General features: G+C 35.9%; 3 protein-coding genes across 10 annotated transcripts; all 3 read right to left on the reverse strand.

Moving 5' to 3' along the window:
• Positions 1 to 489: 489 nt before the first annotated feature.
• LOC110736998 lies at positions 490 to 7,134 on the reverse strand. 6 transcript variants are annotated; one of them, XM_021917344.1, is made up of 10 exons: positions 5,450 to 5,659; positions 3,783 to 4,508; positions 3,345 to 3,611; positions 2,520 to 3,213; positions 2,296 to 2,377; positions 2,013 to 2,144; positions 1,788 to 1,931; positions 1,504 to 1,695; positions 1,233 to 1,340; positions 490 to 1,149 (listed from the first exon to the last, which is right to left on the reverse strand). In XM_021917344.1, the coding sequence occupies exons 4-10, from the start codon at positions 2,558 to 2,560 to the stop codon at positions 982 to 984; spliced, it is 867 nt and encodes a 288-aa protein (XP_021773036.1). In that variant the 5' UTR covers positions 2,561 to 3,213; positions 3,345 to 3,611; positions 3,783 to 4,508; positions 5,450 to 5,659; the 3' UTR covers positions 490 to 981. The 6 variants fall into 6 exon arrangements, 4 of the variants coding, with proteins under 4 accessions (XP_021773036.1, XP_021773037.1, XP_021773035.1 ...); XM_021917345.1 differs by having other exon boundaries at positions 1,233 to 1,331; positions 2,293 to 2,377; XM_021917343.1 differs by having other exon boundaries at positions 2,293 to 2,377.
• A 1,023-nt stretch (positions 7,135 to 8,157) lies between these two features.
• On the reverse strand, positions 8,158 to 11,324 carry LOC110737001 (trafficking protein particle complex subunit 6B-like). The gene is made up of 4 exons (XM_021917346.1): positions 11,019 to 11,324; positions 9,430 to 9,547; positions 9,110 to 9,341; positions 8,158 to 8,579 (listed from the first exon to the last, which is right to left on the reverse strand). The coding sequence occupies exons 1-4, from the start codon at positions 11,168 to 11,170 to the stop codon at positions 8,551 to 8,553; spliced, it is 531 nt and encodes a 176-aa protein (XP_021773038.1). The 5' UTR covers positions 11,171 to 11,324; the 3' UTR covers positions 8,158 to 8,550.
• A 1,682-nt stretch (positions 11,325 to 13,006) lies between these two features.
• On the reverse strand, positions 13,007 to 17,344 carry LOC110737002 (superoxide dismutase [Cu-Zn]). Of its 3 annotated transcripts, none has more exons than XM_021917347.1 (8): positions 17,070 to 17,344; positions 16,393 to 16,483; positions 16,200 to 16,301; positions 16,003 to 16,098; positions 14,634 to 14,665; positions 14,462 to 14,537; positions 13,425 to 13,478; positions 13,007 to 13,301 (listed from the first exon to the last, which is right to left on the reverse strand). In XM_021917347.1, the coding sequence occupies exons 2-8, from the start codon at positions 16,466 to 16,468 to the stop codon at positions 13,279 to 13,281; spliced, it is 459 nt and encodes a 152-aa protein (XP_021773039.1). In that variant the 5' UTR covers positions 16,469 to 16,483; positions 17,070 to 17,344; the 3' UTR covers positions 13,007 to 13,278. The 3 variants fall into 3 exon arrangements, with proteins under 3 accessions (XP_021773039.1, XP_021773040.1, XP_021773041.1); XM_021917348.1 differs by having other exon boundaries at positions 16,393 to 16,497; positions 17,070 to 17,205; XM_021917349.1 differs by having other exon boundaries at positions 16,393 to 16,520; positions 17,070 to 17,205.
• Between the last annotated feature and the right edge of the window lie 351 nt (positions 17,345 to 17,695).

The raw sequence follows: 17,695 nt of genomic DNA on the forward strand, positions 1-17,695 counted from the left end.
CTTTCCACTTTCAAAGAAGAGGACCTACTGTCGAGCAGCTCCATAATATTCTGATGGTTGGGCTTTAGGTAAGTCTTTGGGTGGGTCAAATGGGTGAATAGTGTTTATAAGTTAATCACATTTACATCGGTGTAAAAACTCTTTGGCTAATATTAAAAGTTTGATAATGTCTTAATGATTTTATGCACTTATTATTTGGGTCGATTATTTAGTATGTAGGATTAATAAGAGTATCACATCTCTTTACTAAGAGTTCTTTAAAAACTTAGATATTTCCTAAATCAGTGAGTCCTCCCATTGCTTGTACTTGGGTCTCCGCTTGGACTTGGGTCTGTAAGGAGATTGTGAGAAATGGACTTTAGGTGGTCTGTAAGGAGAAGAAATAATGAGAGAGCAACCATTGGTAGCCACTTTATACGTATTGTTTCAAAATTTTATACCAAATGTTCCAAACTCATACACCTGTTGTTCATAACTAATAGCTCAATGTTCCTAACTGTTCATAACTTTATTGTTCTAAACTTTTATACCAAATGTTCCAAACGTTGGTATAATGTTCCAAAATTTTATACCAAATGTTCTAAACTTTTACACCAAATGTATCGGCAAGAGTTGCTTTCTCATTATTAGATCATTATAGACAAAGTCTGAATGAGAACACTCTTCAATTGGTGCTACTAAAAGTAATTCGTCTGCATGGAGCTACTCGACCCACGTGCAAGGGGAAAACCTCTGTGCTCTTTGTCGGTCGTCTGTCCTCATGAGCCTCCATAATGCTCCTCATAGGCTTAAATCCTTACAGTTTATCATGGCTTAAATCCTTACAGTTTATCATATAATGTGTGAACTGTGAAGCAAATGAAGGATGGTGGATCTTGTATTGATATAGGTTTTCATCGTTTGGCAGAAATGAAAAAAATAGCCTTTTTAGTGATAACTTCATTGTACTTATTTTAGTGATAAGAACCGGACATTGAGAGATCATTGTCCCTGAACCGGACATAACATAGTTAAGTCTATGTTATGAAATATAGTTATTATTACAATTATAGACTCCATCTTGCCGGCACACACTTGCCCTCCTGCCTGCACATACCTCCCTGCACACTTGCCCCCCTCCTGCCTGTACATACCTCCTTGCTCTCCTGCCTAATAACAATATTCTCGTTTCATAATGACATTAAGCATGGTCAAACTAAGTTGTCATATAAGTTTGCAATTTAAGCGTTCACCTCTTTTGCGGCATCTACTACCTTTTCCCTGCACGTGTTTTCTTCGCTCAACACGATTTTCCCACAGAATTCCATCCTCAGTTTTGCAATTTCATCACGCTGCAAAGGCTGCAACAAACAATCATTGTGAAACAATCAGGATCCTAACTTATAGGAAGAGGATATAGAACATTAGGAATATAAATTAGGAACATTAGGAACATAAATTAGGAACATTAGGCATATAAATTAGGAACATTAGGCATATAAAGATCTGGATTAAGGAACTTACTTTCTTGTTTACTCCTATTTTCCAGTCATCTTGCCCTTCGTATGATTCCATGTGTTTCGGGGCATACACTCCACAGTCTGTGATATTATCATTGTTCCTCCATGGCATTTGTTTGGTTACTATTTTGAATTCTTTTACTGAATTTCCATTGCCTGCTTGTGTTTCATTGAGGAATTGTGCAAATGCCTTCAACTTCAATACAAAAATTAAAGTTAGTTACATGGACATTAGGAGTTGGAACAAGTTTTACTAACAATTAGAATTTAGTTTTACAGAGTTCTTACAAATGTTTGTGGGAAGTCCTCATACTTGCTTTTAAATGAAATGTGCCTTTGCAGCTTTCTGTTGTCGATCACCTCTAGTATTTTCTTCGTAAAGTTGATGCAAAACAGGTAGTAATGATAATATGCAGGTACTGGGAAGAATACCTATATTGGAAACAAAAAGTATGTTAATGTATTGTAAAATATATTGGGAAATAATAAAGGAAGTAATTTGAAAGTATTTACCAAATTAACTTTATCAAACGTAGTGATCTTAGAGTTTTTCATTTCGTCACTTAAACGGGCCTTGAATGCTATATATCTTTCATCGTAAGTGTTTTTTGATTTCTTGAAGTAACCTTCGCCGCATAGTATTTGCTTCAGTATTGAAATGAGTGTATGAGGTAGACATTACGTTATAAATTAGGAACATTAAATGTATGAGTTTGGAACAATACCCAAAACTCAGTAGTGCAAAAAAATCCATGTTGAGTATATATGCATAGGAGTCAATGATGTTGCTCACCACCTGATTGCCTTCTTGCAGTGTTGCCAGTGTTGCCATGTCCTCCCTGTTGATGTAGTTTAATGGATCTCGGTATAGCTCCTCACTTTATTATGCAGCACATACAACAACAATTAAAGTTAGGAAATATATAAGTTAGGCATTGATATAAAGTTAGGAAATATATAAGTTAGGAATTGATATAAATTAGGAACAACAGATATATTAGTTATGAACAACAAACTTACAGTGCAGATGGTCCAGTAGCGAATGCATACTCAACAACCATTTTTTCATTTCATTTTAGTGTCTTGGATACTAGTTCATTTTTTGTCATGAATGGTGAACGTAGGCATTGTGGGAGATTTTGTGTGATCCTTTTTTCTCTCTTTTTTTGTGGTATCACATTCTTTCTTTTTTTTCGTTTTTTTTTGTTTGGTTTTCTTCTGGGGAGTCTTCAGTGTGAGTCTGGGGAGGGTTTTCTTCTGGGGAGTCTTCAGTGTGAGTCTGGGGAGGGAGAGGAGGAGGAGGAGGAGTCTTCTGCGGAGGAGGAGTAGTTGGAGATTGAGTCTTCTGGACTGTTGTTGGAGTCAGGACTGTTGAAGTATGGACAGTCAGGGCTGATGCTTGGTTTTGAAGTTGTGAAGCTTGGTTTTCTCCAGTAAAAAAAGCATGGAGTGTTGAAGCTGTAGTGTCACTATGAGTTACTTCGTTTTGATTGTTCTTGGCTTGTATGTTTGATAATGCTTCATTAAGCTCAGCCATGAACGCTGACTCATCAAAAACATGTGCTGGATCAGTGTATTTGTACATCTTGTCAACAATTATGGTCTTCAATTCTTTTTGTATTTGTACATCTTCAAACATGCTAATGAAAGCATACATAACAGAAAATTTTTTTACCAGCGTTGCTGCCATTGTTGAAAACTGGGCAAAGTAATCCTTCAATAAACAGGAGAAAGGAGTGTAAAAGATTAGAACAATATGTAGAACATTAAGAACCACAAACATTAGTAAGAACAATAAGTTTCTAAGAACAATAAGTTTCATTAAGAAATGAAACAGTAATTTACCCGTGTTTCTAAGGATGCAGTTGGATTTTCTTCCAATCTCAGGCACTTCTCAATCTCAGGCACTGGAATTCTTGGATTTTCTTCCAATCTCAGGCACTTCTCAATCTCAGGCATTGGAATTCTTGGAAGAACATGTCCTCGACCATAACCTCGTTCTAGTTCAATCTTCATCCTTGAATGAATCATGTCTTTATTCCAAACAGAGGTTAGGGGAATTTGCCTTGGAGGATAAGCATCTCCTCTTTGAAGTCTATCAAAATAGACAATCTGATTTTAAGCAATATATAAGAAAGATTAGAACAATATGTACAACAATATATAGGCATATAAATTAGAAAAATTAGGAACAATAGGAATACAAATTAGAAACAATACGCATATAAATTAGGAACAATGAGTAGAAAAGATAAACAATAGGTAGAGGAGAGAAGTAGTTACCATCATGAAAGGAAGTGGACCAGTGAAATATGATGATCCCTTTTTCCATTTTCTGACTGCTTCAGTCATGCTTTGTTTTGTGAACAAACACCAATCAAGTTTGCTCACTTTGGTGATATCCTTACAGCTACATAAAAATTTGAAATTAACAGATGTGTTATCTGTTGACATTACACAGCAATTAATCGCAGCTGCAATGAAATTCAGTAAAAACTCAGTGGACACATCTTGTTTTTTTTGTTCTTCTATCACTTTTACAAGGACACCGAAAGTTGGACTTCCAGTGTCAAGCCCAAACGCCCAAACTGACTCCTCCATTGCCTTAGAAACAGTGAGTTGTCTTCTCTCTCTTTTCTCTCTTCATCAGAGACCTCAGAGTCCTTTTTATCAAAATTAAAATTTGTTCTTGGCTCTTTAATTTTGACTGGACCTTGGGGCAGGCCGTAGACTACATGAACATCCTCTTCAGTTATTAGTATCTCTTTGCCATTGAAGAGTTTCAAAGATGTTCTATCGGGGTCAAAGCTATTGACCAATTCTTCAGAAAAACTGCCATTGTGAGCATCTAAAGTTAAGTGAAGGAATCCACCAAACCCCAAATCATTGATAGCATCCTTATGTTGAGGCGGAAGGTCTTTTAAAACCTTATTTATAAACCTCTTGGCGGTGTGTCTCTGTCTCAATGCTTTGTGTTCTCTCATCTGCTTCTGCTTCTGCTTTTTTTGACTGCAGGACAATATGCATATAAATAAGAACAATAGGAATATAAATTAGAAACATTAGGCGTATAAATTAGGAATATTAGGCAGGAACAATGAAAAGGGCTGATCATTATAGGAACAATAGGCATATAAATAAGAACAATAGGAATATAAATTAGAAACATTAGGCGTAAAAATTAGGAATATTAGGAATATAAATTAGAAACATTAGGCGTATAAATTAGGAATATTAGGCAGGAACAATGAAAAGGGCAAAGGACTGATCATTATTCCAAACATTAGGCATATAAAAAATTAGGCATATAAAAAATATGCAATAAATTAAGAACAATAGGAATTACAATTAGGAACATTAGGCGTATAAATTAGGAATATTAGGCAGGAACAATATGCAATAAATTAAGAACAATAGGAATTACAATTAGGAACATTGGAATATTAGGCAGGAACAATATGCAATAAATTAAGAACAATAGGAATTACAATTAGGAACATTAAGCGTATAAATTAGGAATATTAGGCAGGAACAAATGGATTTCTAAGCCTAATGTGCTGAATTGCCCAGCCTTCCCACCAACTTGCCCCTTCCCACCACCATTTGACAATAACACTAGAGGAACAATATTAATGGCATATCCGTAAATAATGTTGCGGTGAACATTAAGCAGGAACAATAGGCATTAAAATAAGAACAATAGGCATATAAATGGATTTCTAAGCCTAATGTTGCGGTGCCCAGCCTTGCCACCACCACTTGCCCCTTCCCACCACCACCACCATTCGATAATAACACTAGATTGTCAAAATCTAACATTATTGACTCAATTATCAAACTAGACTCCAATAGTTCAATTATCCAACTTCGAAGAACCCTATAAACCCTATATTGAACAATAAGATATAAAAATTAGAACATTACGTGTATTAGCTTGAAACATTACTTACATAAATCTGGAAGAATCCATGGAAAATTGAAAATGCGACGAAGATGAAGAAGTGATAACCTTACGCTCCTCCACCATTCTCTTAGCTCTCATCTCCAACTCATCACACTGCTCATTCAACTTCCTCTGTTGCAACACCAACCCTCGACGACTCTCAATCAATTCCTTCTTCTTCACCTCTAACTCATTCCTACAAACCAAAAACCCCTCATTCACCTGCTTCTCTTCAACTCCAGCTCCTCCATTCGCTCTTGAATTCGCCTTTCCCTCGAACCCAGCCCCTCTTCACGCTCCATCACCTCCTTCTCCCTCAACTGAACCCCCTCATTCACCTCCTTCTCCTTCAACTCCAACTCCTCCATTCGCTCTCGAATTCGCCTTTCTCTCGAACCCAGCCCCTCCTCACGCACCTTCATCCCTTTCTCCTTCAACTGAAACCCATCATTCACCTCCTTCTCCTTCAACTCCAACTCCTCCATTCGTTCTCGAATTCGCCTTTCCCTCGAATCCAGCCCCTCTTCACGCACCTTCATCCCCTTCTCCCTCAACATCACCCCCTCATTCACCTCCTTCTCCTTCAACTCCAACTCCTTCATTCGCTCTCGAATTCGCCGTTCCCTCGAATCCAACCCTTGTTCCCGCACCATCATCTCCTTCTCCCTCATTTGAAACCCTTCATCTACATTACAACGTTCAGCCAACTGCTCCTCTCTCATCTCCAGCACTCTCCTACGCTCCTCAATCTCCTTCTCCTTCGTCGCCAACTCTTCATACTTCTTCTCCAACCCTTCCAACTTCTTCCGATTCTCAAGAATCTGCCTCTTCTTCAACTCAATCACTTCATAGCTCTGTTTTACCTCCTTCTCTCTCATCTCCACCTCTCCTGCCTTCTCTTTCACCGATTTCTCCCATAATTCTAGCTCGTTTCTCTTCACCTCAGCCTTCTCCTTCAACATCTCAACTTTGTCTAAAGCATCAAAAATTTCTCTCTCCTTTGACTCAAGTTCCTTCTCACGACTCGCCATTGAAGCTTCTACAATGGAGAAGGAACTCTGCAAAGCACTCCATTGTTCGGAAAGAGAAGGAATGGAAAACACATTTAAGTTCGAATTATCAAAAGTTTCGCCGATTTTTTTCATCGCTAACCTGGCATTGGAGACCTTCATAGTGGTTGAAATTGTGGATGTTTGATCCTCCATTGATGAAGAAATTCTGCAGAAATGGAAACCCTAGGAGAGAGAAAAATGACAACGTAACGTCGTCTATATCGTGTCAATATTTCTTTTGTATTTTCCGTACTTCGTTTTTCACTTGAGGTCAATGAGGTGTGGAGCTTGCAATAGGTTGGGTTAAATTGGGTCGGGTTTGATTTTGGATTTAAGATTAGTATGATTATTACTCCGTACTATAGACGAAGTTTGAGCAATCAATATGAACCCGACTTCATTTCTTAAACGTGTTACTTTCCCTAATTTTATTTACTCGCAATAGTTTGAGTTAAATTTTTTTTTTCTTTTTTTTAGAATTGACACTATTTATTTATATATTAAATTCAAACGTTACTGTGTACTTTATTGTTGGATTAGATTCATTGTATAGTTTCAATTTTTTTTTTCCATAATTTTATTAATACATAAATTGCATATTTTTATGTTCAAACTTGTACTATTCAAAAAAAAATGTTCAAACTTGTGCGTTGGCATGTATGCCAGTCAAATTGTGACACGCAGTTAGAAATAGAGAGTACAATACTCAATCTTACGAATGCCAATGAGTCGATACTCTCATAAACATCTTGCGAATAAGCTCGATCAAAGGTTGGTCAAAGTTTGTTCATTAAATAAGGTGTTGTTCGGTTGACGTAAAAAAGTATAGGCAGTTGAAATTCCTAAGAATTGGAAATTTTTTTATGGTGAGTAGTTGACAAATTCGTTGGTGTTAGAAATTCCTAAAAAATTTAGCTTCCCGCAAAATGGAGGAGCTTAATTACCTAGGATGACCTAAGTAAGTAGAAGTAGTAGAACTTCCCATAGCCTTTTCTAGAAAATACAATACAATTACATAAGAATATAAATTTCCAAGACTTTGCACTTCCTACAGTCAACCAAACAAGCACTAAATTAACGAGCTTGAACAAAAATGATATATTTCAATTTGTCATAAATAAGCTAAAAAGTAAAGTGGTAAAGATACACTAGTATGTGCAAACAAGCCTTTTCTGGAGTTTTCCCCCACCCTATTCCCTAAAAAGTAAAAACACCTATATTTTGCTAAACGAGGGAAGCGATGCATATCATTTGCTAAAAAAATTGTCAAGTATGGGATTGGGAGAAGGCACAACGCCTAAGAGTTGGGGGTGTAGGATGATGCAAGGCGGCGTGTAGCATGGGAACAAGGCATGTGCACACAAGGACAAGGCATACAAACACCTATTTTTGGCATTTGATTAACAACTTCCATTCTTACACCTAAAAAATACTTTCAGAGAAAAAATTAAAGCAAGCGCACAGATATCGTACAAAGGTTCTAAACAAAGTTTACATAATAAAAAAAATAAAAAATTTAAAAATAAAAAATAAAAAATTTAAAAATAAAAACAGAATGTTGTACTTTACATGATTGTAGTTAAAATTTAAACTTATGATTGAAACTTTGTTCTCTTCAAACTTGATGATTGTTGAAACACCTAAATTAACCAGCACAGAGGGGTAAAAGAAAACAGAGCATACAGACAAGATAATGATCATTACATCTATCACAATTGATATTACAAGCACCATTATCCAGTGTCAGCATATCATATTTTTTGAAAAAAATGGGTAAGGTAACATACTGTTCTACATTGTTTATCCAGTTTAGACAAAATGATGGACATTTTCAAAATCAAACTAAAGAACCAGTTTCTGTTGCATGCATATTTTCTGAGGAAAACTGAAACCGGTCAAGGTCTAAGGGGCTCCTCAGAGTGGAAGCAATAACTACCAGGGCATCCTCCGTGATTTCAAAGCTGCACACAATCAGAAGAAACCAAGACAAAGTAGCTCATTTGCATGACTGAGATTCTTGAAACATCACCACAAACCACTGGCTGTAAACTTCATTCTAAACCTTAATCCGAATCACAAATGAACCTGTTCAGGAAGCAACATAGGAGCGGCGCTTAGATTGTGAGATACAGAAATGAAAATGAAAACTTGGAACATAAAAGCATAACAAGTTCAAAACACCAAAAAAGGGTATCTGCTGAAAAACATGATGTATTGAATCTGCATCTCAAAGTGAAACGATTGATTGTATACAGATATCTACACCCTCTAGAAGTAAACAGTTAGACCAGCTGCAGCAGCAGCAGTCAAAGTGTCAGACCGGCAGGAGAAGAATCGATCCAGAGTCTAATTTCTGACTGTAGGGATTTCAAGATCTCCATATAAGAGAATGCTACCAAAGACAAGTGACCATAAAACACATTTTAAAATAGACCCAACACACAAAAAGTCTAAATCCAACTTAGGCATTATTTATGATAATGGGCAATTTATAGCAGCTTGACTGTCAAAAAGTCATATTGTACTAAAAATTGAAAATAGCCACAAAGTATCTCTTATCAGATGATAGAAGAAATTAAAATAAAAGCCACACAAACTTTTAAATGATCACTCACATGCAGGAAGGTTAGAAATATCTGCTGAAACAGCACAAGGTATTCCCAAGTTTGTAAGTGCCCCCCTTATGATCCCACATGGAAAGTAGAGATGCATACTTGCTGCCTGTGCAGCTTTGTTCTCCACCGAAGCCTCAGACGTATCTTGGGACGTAACAGAACTATCAGGTGACGGATCAACAGAAATGTGTGATAGCCAACGGAATCGATTATCTTGCAGCACAAAAGTACCCTAACCAAACATAACATAACTAATCTTGTGAGGCAATAAATCTTCAAATAATTAATATCAAACCATTTAGTAGTTGACAGGAACTCACTCTATGATTTGTCTTCAAATTGTCGATCTGTTTCTTGAAGATTTCAGACCAGAAATCCTTACAGATGAACTTGATTGCGTCAAGATGGTCACCAAATCGTGGTCTATCCATGGTATACCTAACAAAAACAACTTCATGTAACAAGCTGAAACTTCCAACAGCAGTAACTAAATGCAGAAACAAGCATTTGAATTCAAAATTCGAAAGAACAAAAAGCAAGCGACAGCAAATTAACATGAAAGATCAATCTTGAACCTTATTCTTTTGAGAATGTACCCATTTCACTAAGGGGGCTATTTGGCTCACAAACACGTTAAGAATGGGGTGGAATCAAATTAAGGAAACAAATAGAACGCATTCTCAACCCATTCTTTTTTCGCAGGAAAAAATTGGTTCTACTTGCTCCCTCACCTTCCGTCACTCCCAACTTTGACTTTAACTTTAAACTTCTCTTACATTTCAGTCTTGTATGAACATCATAGTCCATATGTTGAAACATTAAATTGAACCAGTAATTTAAACAGACTTCAGAGGGAAAGGTTCACAGTTTTTCCTGGTTTGGAATGGAATAAGCACCCCTACTCACATGAAGACTATCTAATAGATCTTACTGGAAGAAACTTTTATATTAAAAGGCTTATAAGAGGAGATCAAGAGATAGACTTGCCAAAGCTGGGCTACAGGGTATATACGCTCACATAATGTTTCCCAATCCCTACCCCATCACAAATCCTTAACAGTTAATCTCAATCCTTGTGATCTCTTAAGTCTTCATTTTACAGGTCAACAGCATGCAATGCACAAACATATTTGAAAACACCCCACTCCCTTAAACCTGCTGAACTCTCCCTTTTCATAGGTCATACCCCAGTACAATGGTTAAGCTTCTCATTATCTAACCTTTGATCACTTCCCTTTTATAATGAAGTATAGTCGGATCATTAATCATCACTAAAATACGACAAAAAGTTTCAACAACATTCTCAGTAGAAGATGATAAACCACGCTAAAAACTACATTTTATAAACAGTATAGGCTCCGCTCTTCTCATAAGTGGAATACAGGCAGAGAAGTTCTTGTAAATGATCATAACGCTCGTAATCAAATTCATATGAGTACATAAAAACAGCCATGAATACTACTATGATAAGCTACTCAATAATCACGAATTATCTAATCAAGCTTATAGTGTGGCGGATCTTACTCGTTTGGCAGCCGAGAAAATGGTGACCATAACACAATTTACACAACTTTTCAAGACAATGCAACTATAGTACAGTATCTGCCGCATTGTGAGAAATTTACCAATACTAATCTAAAATCTCTTACATTGTGAGAATTTTCCCACCAATTTCACAAAACCAATCCCCAACAAGCTAAATCCCCAATTTCCCACCATTTTCTAATCCAAATTCAATATTATCCAAAATTATCACTATTAAATGTCGCAAATTTGTCAGAAATTCATCAAAAACAATCAAAATTCCCTTAAAATTCTAAAAATCCTACCAGATCGCATCATCACAACAACTCACGATTCAAAAAGAAATGAAATTAGGGTTTGAGAGAGTAAGAAAAAAAGCGAATACCTCTCAGAAAGTTGGTGACCGACTTGGTAGCCAATGGATTCGATACGACGAGCGGCGAGCTCAGGTTTGGTGGCGTAGAAACGATCGGCGTAAGATGAAACCATTTCAATCAATAAACTATCTACACAACTCTCTGCTACTTCCCTCCCCATTTTCTCTCAGCTTCAAAGGTTTTTGTGAATTGTGATGATGTTGAGTTTACAACCCAGAAATGAAAGTAAAATTAAGTAATTAACCAGACCAAGAAAAGAGAGAAGGGAAAATTGGGAAGCAAATTGGAGTTTCCTGACCCAAATTATTAAACCAAAACTATGGAGTAAAAAAAAAAAAAAAAAAAAAAAAAGAGAATCACAAGGGTGGGGTGAGAATTGATCCCAGGAAAAAAAACGAATGTAAAGTCCGATCCAATTTTAAAATTCATGACATGAATTCATTTCGGTTGTATAAAAATATCTGATCCGTTTGATCCAATCCAAATTTTAAATATCTGCAAAGATTGGGAAGCAAATTGGAGTTTCCTGATCCGTTTTAATTATATAGTATTTAACAAACGGTAGTGCAAATTTACAACATATCAACTTAAGTAATTAGATGATTAATGGAGTATAAAAATAGTCAAATTTATTCATTGACATTTGTGAAATTCAAAACATTACATTTAAAAGAGAACAAGCGAAATATTTCCCTTAGAAATGGAAATTCCTACGCAACATCTAAAATATGTTGTGTTTGGTTAGAAATTTCCTAGGAAATGTAAATTTCCACATAGCATGGAAAATAACTCACCAAGCCCACCCTAGGTGAGTGAATTCCTACAATGCATAGGAACTAGGAAATACTAATTCCAGGATGTCAACCAAACACTTTTGCACAATTTTTATGTAATTAGCAAGGGGAAAACATTCCCATGTTATATGATTTCATGTGAGAATTTATTTTCCATGTTTAACCAAACAATCACTTAAGTTACTCCATACCATTTATTTGATATGGACTATTATTCTCTTCTTCCTTCAAAATATTGATTATCTCTATATTTTTACTTTATTAAGAGTAGTATTGAATTGATAGTTTAATATTACGAAGTATGTAGTATGTGGGGGAGTAAATGAAATGAAGTAAACTTATGGAACCATGCTAACTTAAATTCATATTGATTAATCTTTTAGAAATGATTCATAAAGAAAAATAAGACAATTTTTAAAAGATAGAAGGAGTACATAATGTACATTTAGTTATTTGAGCCTAGACATTGTCCCAAGATATTGTATTAATGTCATGATCATATCCTAATTGATACTTCCTCTATTTCTTTATAGTTGCAACAATTCTCTTTACACGCTTGCCGATGCATGATTTCAATCGTTAATACCTTTAACCAATACATAAATTGTGTAAAATTCAAATTGTTGCAACTATAAAAAACCGAGGAAGTATTTGTTTTTTAAAGATACTATATGTAATATGACATTAGTTTAGTGGGAGAATTGATTTTAGCACACCATTAATTGATTTTGGCACACCCCTATGTAAGAGAGCATGGAAAACTATGCTCTCACATAAAAGGTGTGCCAAAATCAATTGTGGTGTGCCAAAATCATTTCCCGTTTAATGGGAAACACTTTGGTATCTATACTTGAGGATGAGTTCAAATCTTGTCAAATTACTTTGTCTTTTTTGCCATTTTTCTTGAAGTTCTTAAACCTGCTTTTTATCTCTCCATTCCTCGTTCGGTTTTTCCTTTGTTGCTCTTTGTTTCATCATCAGTTACAGTTTCAATATGGCATATTGAGGCACCAATCAAGCAATCAGTATACATCCAATGTAGCAGAGTACACCCAATCCTCAAATGCTCATTTGCTTTTGCTGATCTGAAAAATGAATGGGCAAAAAGTACACAAACTTTGCCTCAAGTGCTATTTTACTCAATGTCAGAATTTGCGCAATGTATTGGCATAATGCAAGTTCAAACATAAACGCAATCCGCATTCATAAACCATAAATAGGATATTATAATAGATCAAAGCTGCAAAAGCCGTTAAATATATAGCTAGGCAGTTTATATTATCAACATAGTTCACAGCCAATGCAAAATCCAAACATATAACAGACTCCGGTGGATTACATAACTTGGCCAATTCAAGTCACGATAATTCTGATTTTTATTTAGGACCCATCTCTCTCTCTCTCTCTCTCTTTTTTCTTAGACTAATCTTTGAAGGGATAGCAAGGAAACCACAATCTGCACTTCTATTTTTCTTTAACCTTGAAGACCAATAATTCCTGCACCAATATTAGAAATATTGTTACTATGAATCCAAAAAAATCGGAGATGATTGGCAACCTGACTAGCACTAAAGTCAGGGCATAAGAATCCAGAAACCATTCAAGGATTTACAAGCTTACCACAAGCGATTCTTCCACCAGCATTGCCTGTGGTCTTGCTGAGTTCATGTCCACCTAAACATAATATCCCAAAGAAGTGATGAATCAGGATTCTCTTACTGTATTCTGGTATGGAATGAGATAAAATGTGGCTACAGTAGGTCTTGTAACACACAGAATTCAAAATAAAATCCAGCTTTAAAAAGGCATAAAAGGAACTGCTTCACCGTGCTCTTCTCAATGCATAAGAATATATTTAAGTCTTGTAACATATGATGTCCATGGCATGAGGGTATGTAATAAACACAACAGTAATTATGTGCAATCCTTGGAGATCTAAATGGCTAACTCCAAATTCAGCTTACATATCTCAACTTCCAAAACTTCAATTATATGGGCATTTTGATGATGGCAAGCTTTATTCATACATTCTCTGTAAATGCATAATTTTTTCAGTCCATCACTGGCACAGCCTAATTGGTTAGGCAGTTAAAAAGGTAAGGCCTTTTCTAGATACTTCTATACACAAACAGCTTCTTGAAATCCCGTTAAAAAGAACTCTTAAATTTTGTTGAGCAAACACAGATTTTTAATCTCTCTTTCCCGGTCCATTTTTTCTTCTCCCTTCTTTTTGCTCACATCTTCTACTATTTCAGGCTTTTAGAAACGGCAAAAAGCATAAATATATAGATAGCTTAATAGAAACCATCTTGTTTAATCATTAAGTATGTAATGCCCAAAAAAAAAAGGAGCCACTCATCGGGCGATCGCCTCGATGAAGTATTCCAAGCCTTTTCCACAATTAGATAGTAAGAACAAAGAAGCTACCCTAAATGTCACAAGTTCATTCAAAACCAATTTAACTCTCTATTGTTGCTACTACCCTAGATGAAACTAGCCCGAAAATTGCAAATTCAATATAGTTTCCTCCATATTGCATTAGCCGCAGTAAAAAGTTCAATTCAGCAAATTGACCACATAATAGAATGGAGTGATGCCTTGACTAGTAATTATAGGTCCGAATTTTGGACAAGCAATTAATAATATAAAAAAACTACCCCTTCCAAGATCATCGGGATCAGCATGGACAACAACAGCCCTCCCCACAATAGAATTGGGACCAGAAAGAGGTATCTGCAAAATCAACATCATGTTGGGTTAATACAAAATGATACACGATCAAAAATTGGAGAATTTCAGGGTTAACAAGATGGGGAAAACAAAATTTACCTGGTTATCAATGATGGTAAAGGTAGCGGTACCTGAGACACACATATGAACAAAGTGTAGTAAATAAGAAATACATAGCAAGATTTTGGAACATTGAACCTATAAAATTGGTACATAAACAAATGCAAAATTGCTGACAACCCCAAGCTATTGTCATGTCTTTACAAGAGACCAAATGCAATGAACTATGGAACACCTGAATATTCTTGCTTTCTAGGGAATATAGATACTCTGTACTAAATATGTTGAGTAGGGACCTGGGAGAACAAAACACATCCCCTAACCTTACACTTTAAAGCTGAAGGGTCTAATTGCAATGCCTGTCATTTAAATTTCAAAGCTCACAAACTGATCAAACCTCTCTTTTCATCACTCCCAACATTTCATCTTCCAGAATCACTATGTGCATTATCCTTTCCCCACAAACACACACTCACACCCACACCCACACCCACACCCACACCCACACCCACACCAACCCCAACTAGATAAAGTTAATTTTTGGGTTAATTTGCTGATTGAGATGCTGGTGTGGAGAAAACTAGAAGTGATAAACATTTGGAAGTAGCAGTTATTGCACTTCTCAGTATTTCGCGTCTAATATGGCTGGAACCTTTAAGCTTTAACTTTCACCTTAAACTTCTCTCATATTTCAGTCTCACATGAACTGCATAGTCCACATGTTGAAGCATAAACATGTAACAGACTTGATAGGGAAAGGTTCATGAATTTTTTTTTAATTTGGAATGGAATAAGCACCACCACTCACATGAAGACTATTTGATAAACCTTAAAAGGAAATTAATACTTAACAAGTCTTATAAGAAGAGATAGACTTGCTGAAGATGGTCTACAGGCTATATAACACTCGCATAATCTTTCCTACTCCCTACCCCATCACAAATTCCAAACACATAACATCCTTCAAAGTTTTTCTCAATCCTTGCAATCTCTTAAATCTACATTTTACATTTTTACAGGTCACCAGCATGCAATGTACAAACATATGTGTAAACACCCCATCCCCTCTAACCTGTTCAGCGTTCAAAAACTCTCCCTCTTCATACTCCATTAAAATGTTTTCGCTTCTTGTTATATAACCATTGATAACTTCCCTTCTATAATGGAGTAAACTATGACAAAAAGTGTACTTCAGCAAATTAAGAAAATTAACATGACCAGCAATGACAGCTCAAGATTGACACAATTATTGGACGCTAAATTCAGACGGTCCTTCTTAAAACTAATTAATGATTCTAGTTTACTTCAGCAAATTAAAGGACGGACAAGGGTAACAGAAAACTCTCTCTAAATCAGGGCCAGGGGACACAACCATCATCACCCAAGAGATTAAAATTCAGCAACGTACCATCATCCCCAACTGTGATGTTTCCAAGATCACCAGCGTGGCGAACTTCGTCTTCGGGAGCTCCATGCTCTTTTCCATTTGGGTTAAAGTGTGGTCCTGCAAACAAGTTCATCAGACACTGCCAAACATAATCTTCACTTCCACACCACATAATCATAAATCATAATTAATGATGTACTACGAAATTCGATTTATACCAGTTGACATGCAGCCATTTGTGGTGTCACCAAGAGCATGAACATGAAATCCATGGAGCCCAGGTTTAAGACCCGAGACATTCCCAGTTACAGTTGTTGGGCCTAAAGGAGAATGCAATCAAACAATTAGAATTCCCGTAACATTCATTCATTCGATGTTACAACCAACAAGAAAATAGATATCAAATTTTACCATCTCCTTCTTGGGTGAAGTAAACAGTACCAGCAACACCCTCACTGCTGCTTAGAACAACCACGGCTTTGCCCATGTTTATGTGTGTATTCTAAGAAACAAACACTGCTAATAAGTTCGTATATATTCTGAGTAACGAAACAATAATCACAATCAATACAAAAATAGGATCAACATTGATTGATCACACTTACACAAAAGAATTGCAAACACAAACAGATTTGAAATGATTTATAACAGCGTTCAGCTGACGCAAGGCGAATATCGATCTTATAGTACATAAAAACACAATCAGCCCAAAAAAATCCCCAAAAAGTTCATAATACAGAAGATAATCAGATTTCAATATTCCAGGCAAAGATTAATAGTCCTCAAATTAAAAAATGAATTCAAAAAAAAAAAAAAGGAAAAGAAAGAAAATTCAACAACATAAACGACAAATAAGCAATCAATAATACCAGAAAACAATGGTCTAGTCAATATATATAATCAAATTATAGTTCTGGAAAACTAAACAGATGTAAATCAGTAAATGCTACAGATTTGCGCGAATAATCATAAGAAATCGGTTAAATAGTTTATTTGAGTTGATTCCGATCGTCAAAAACAATTAGATAAACCCAAAATTAAAATCGAAAAAGAGAGGGAATGATGACGAGAGGAGAGAGAAAGAGTACCTCAGAACACCCCTGGAAAATTGAAGAGAGAAGAGTTGGAGATTCGAGCAAAGATTGAAATGAAATGAGGTGAGTTGGTGAGTGGTGAAGGTGGGTTTTAAGAGGAGTTGAATTTTCAAGTTTAAGGACAGGTAGCACAACTATAAATAAAAGTTCTAGTTGTTTCTATTACCTACCTACTCCCATACAATGGATGTACATCAACCCATTTTGGAATGAATGCCTCTTTTGGGTTGTTCATTCATCATAGATAGACATGTACTGATGTACTCTGTACGACACGAGTCACACGGCTCGTAATAGATTTGGTCGTGGTATGCTGGAATCGACGCTTGGCAAAAAGGGTGTCAATTCATACCGTATTATTTTCAAATGCTTCTTTTGAATTGAACGAAACATGCACTTACTTTACCTTTTCATCGGTTTGATTATCTTACGTCCATGTGTTTCCACTGCTGTATATACGCATACGTTTTTACCCAAGCTCAAACAAGCACGCAAATTTCATCCAAATATGATGTATTTTACCAAAACCCTTGCTCAAGTTACTGATTAAATTTTTATCATTAAGAGGTATTTGATCAAGTAATTGGCAGATTCATCACAAAAACTTTCCAAACATAATG

This window comes from Chenopodium quinoa, unplaced genomic scaffold (assembly GCF_001683475.1).
Source record: "Chenopodium quinoa cultivar QQ74 unplaced genomic scaffold, ASM168347v1, whole genome shotgun sequence".
NCBI lineage: Eukaryota > Viridiplantae > Streptophyta > Magnoliopsida > Caryophyllales > Amaranthaceae > Chenopodium > Chenopodium quinoa.

What these genes read in the sequence shown, in the direction of transcription:
- LOC110736998 (XM_021917342.1), bottom strand. Translation starts at nt 4,100, where the DNA reads ATGGAGGAGTCAGTTTGGGCGTTTGGGCTTGACACTGGAAGTCCAACT. An exon ending in GTCCACTTCCTTTCATGATG is followed by an intron (nt 3,612 to 3,782) that starts GTAACTACTTCT and finishes GCTTAAAATCAG; the next exon opens with ATTGTCTATTTTGATAGACT. An exon ending in CTGCATCCTTAGAAACACGG is followed by an intron (nt 3,214 to 3,344) that starts GTAAATTACTGT and finishes TGTTTATTGAAG; the next exon opens with GATTACTTTGCCCAGTTTTC.
- LOC110737001 (XM_021917346.1), bottom strand. Translation starts at nt 11,170, where the DNA reads ATGGGGAGGGAAGTAGCAGAGAGTTGTGTAGATAGTTTATTGATTGAA. An exon ending in GGTCACCAACTTTCTGAGAG is followed by an intron (nt 9,548 to 11,018) that starts GTATTCGCTTTT and finishes TGTTTTTGTTAG; the next exon opens with GTATACCATGGATAGACCAC. An exon ending in ATTTGAAGACAAATCATAGA is followed by an intron (nt 9,342 to 9,429) that starts GTGAGTTCCTGT and finishes ATGTTTGGTTAG; the next exon opens with GGTACTTTTGTGCTGCAAGA.
- LOC110737002 (XM_021917347.1), bottom strand. Translation starts at nt 16,468, where the DNA reads ATGGGCAAAGCCGTGGTTGTTCTAAGCAGCAGTGAGGGTGTTGCTGGT. An exon ending in CTTCACCCAAGAAGGAGATG is followed by an intron (nt 16,302 to 16,392) that starts GTAAAATTTGAT and finishes ATTCTCCTTTAG; the next exon opens with GCCCAACAACTGTAACTGGG. An exon ending in TGGTGGAAGAATCGCTTGTG is followed by an intron (nt 13,302 to 13,424) that starts GTAAGCTTGTAA and finishes ATATTGGTGCAG; the next exon opens with GAATTATTGGTCTTCAAGGT.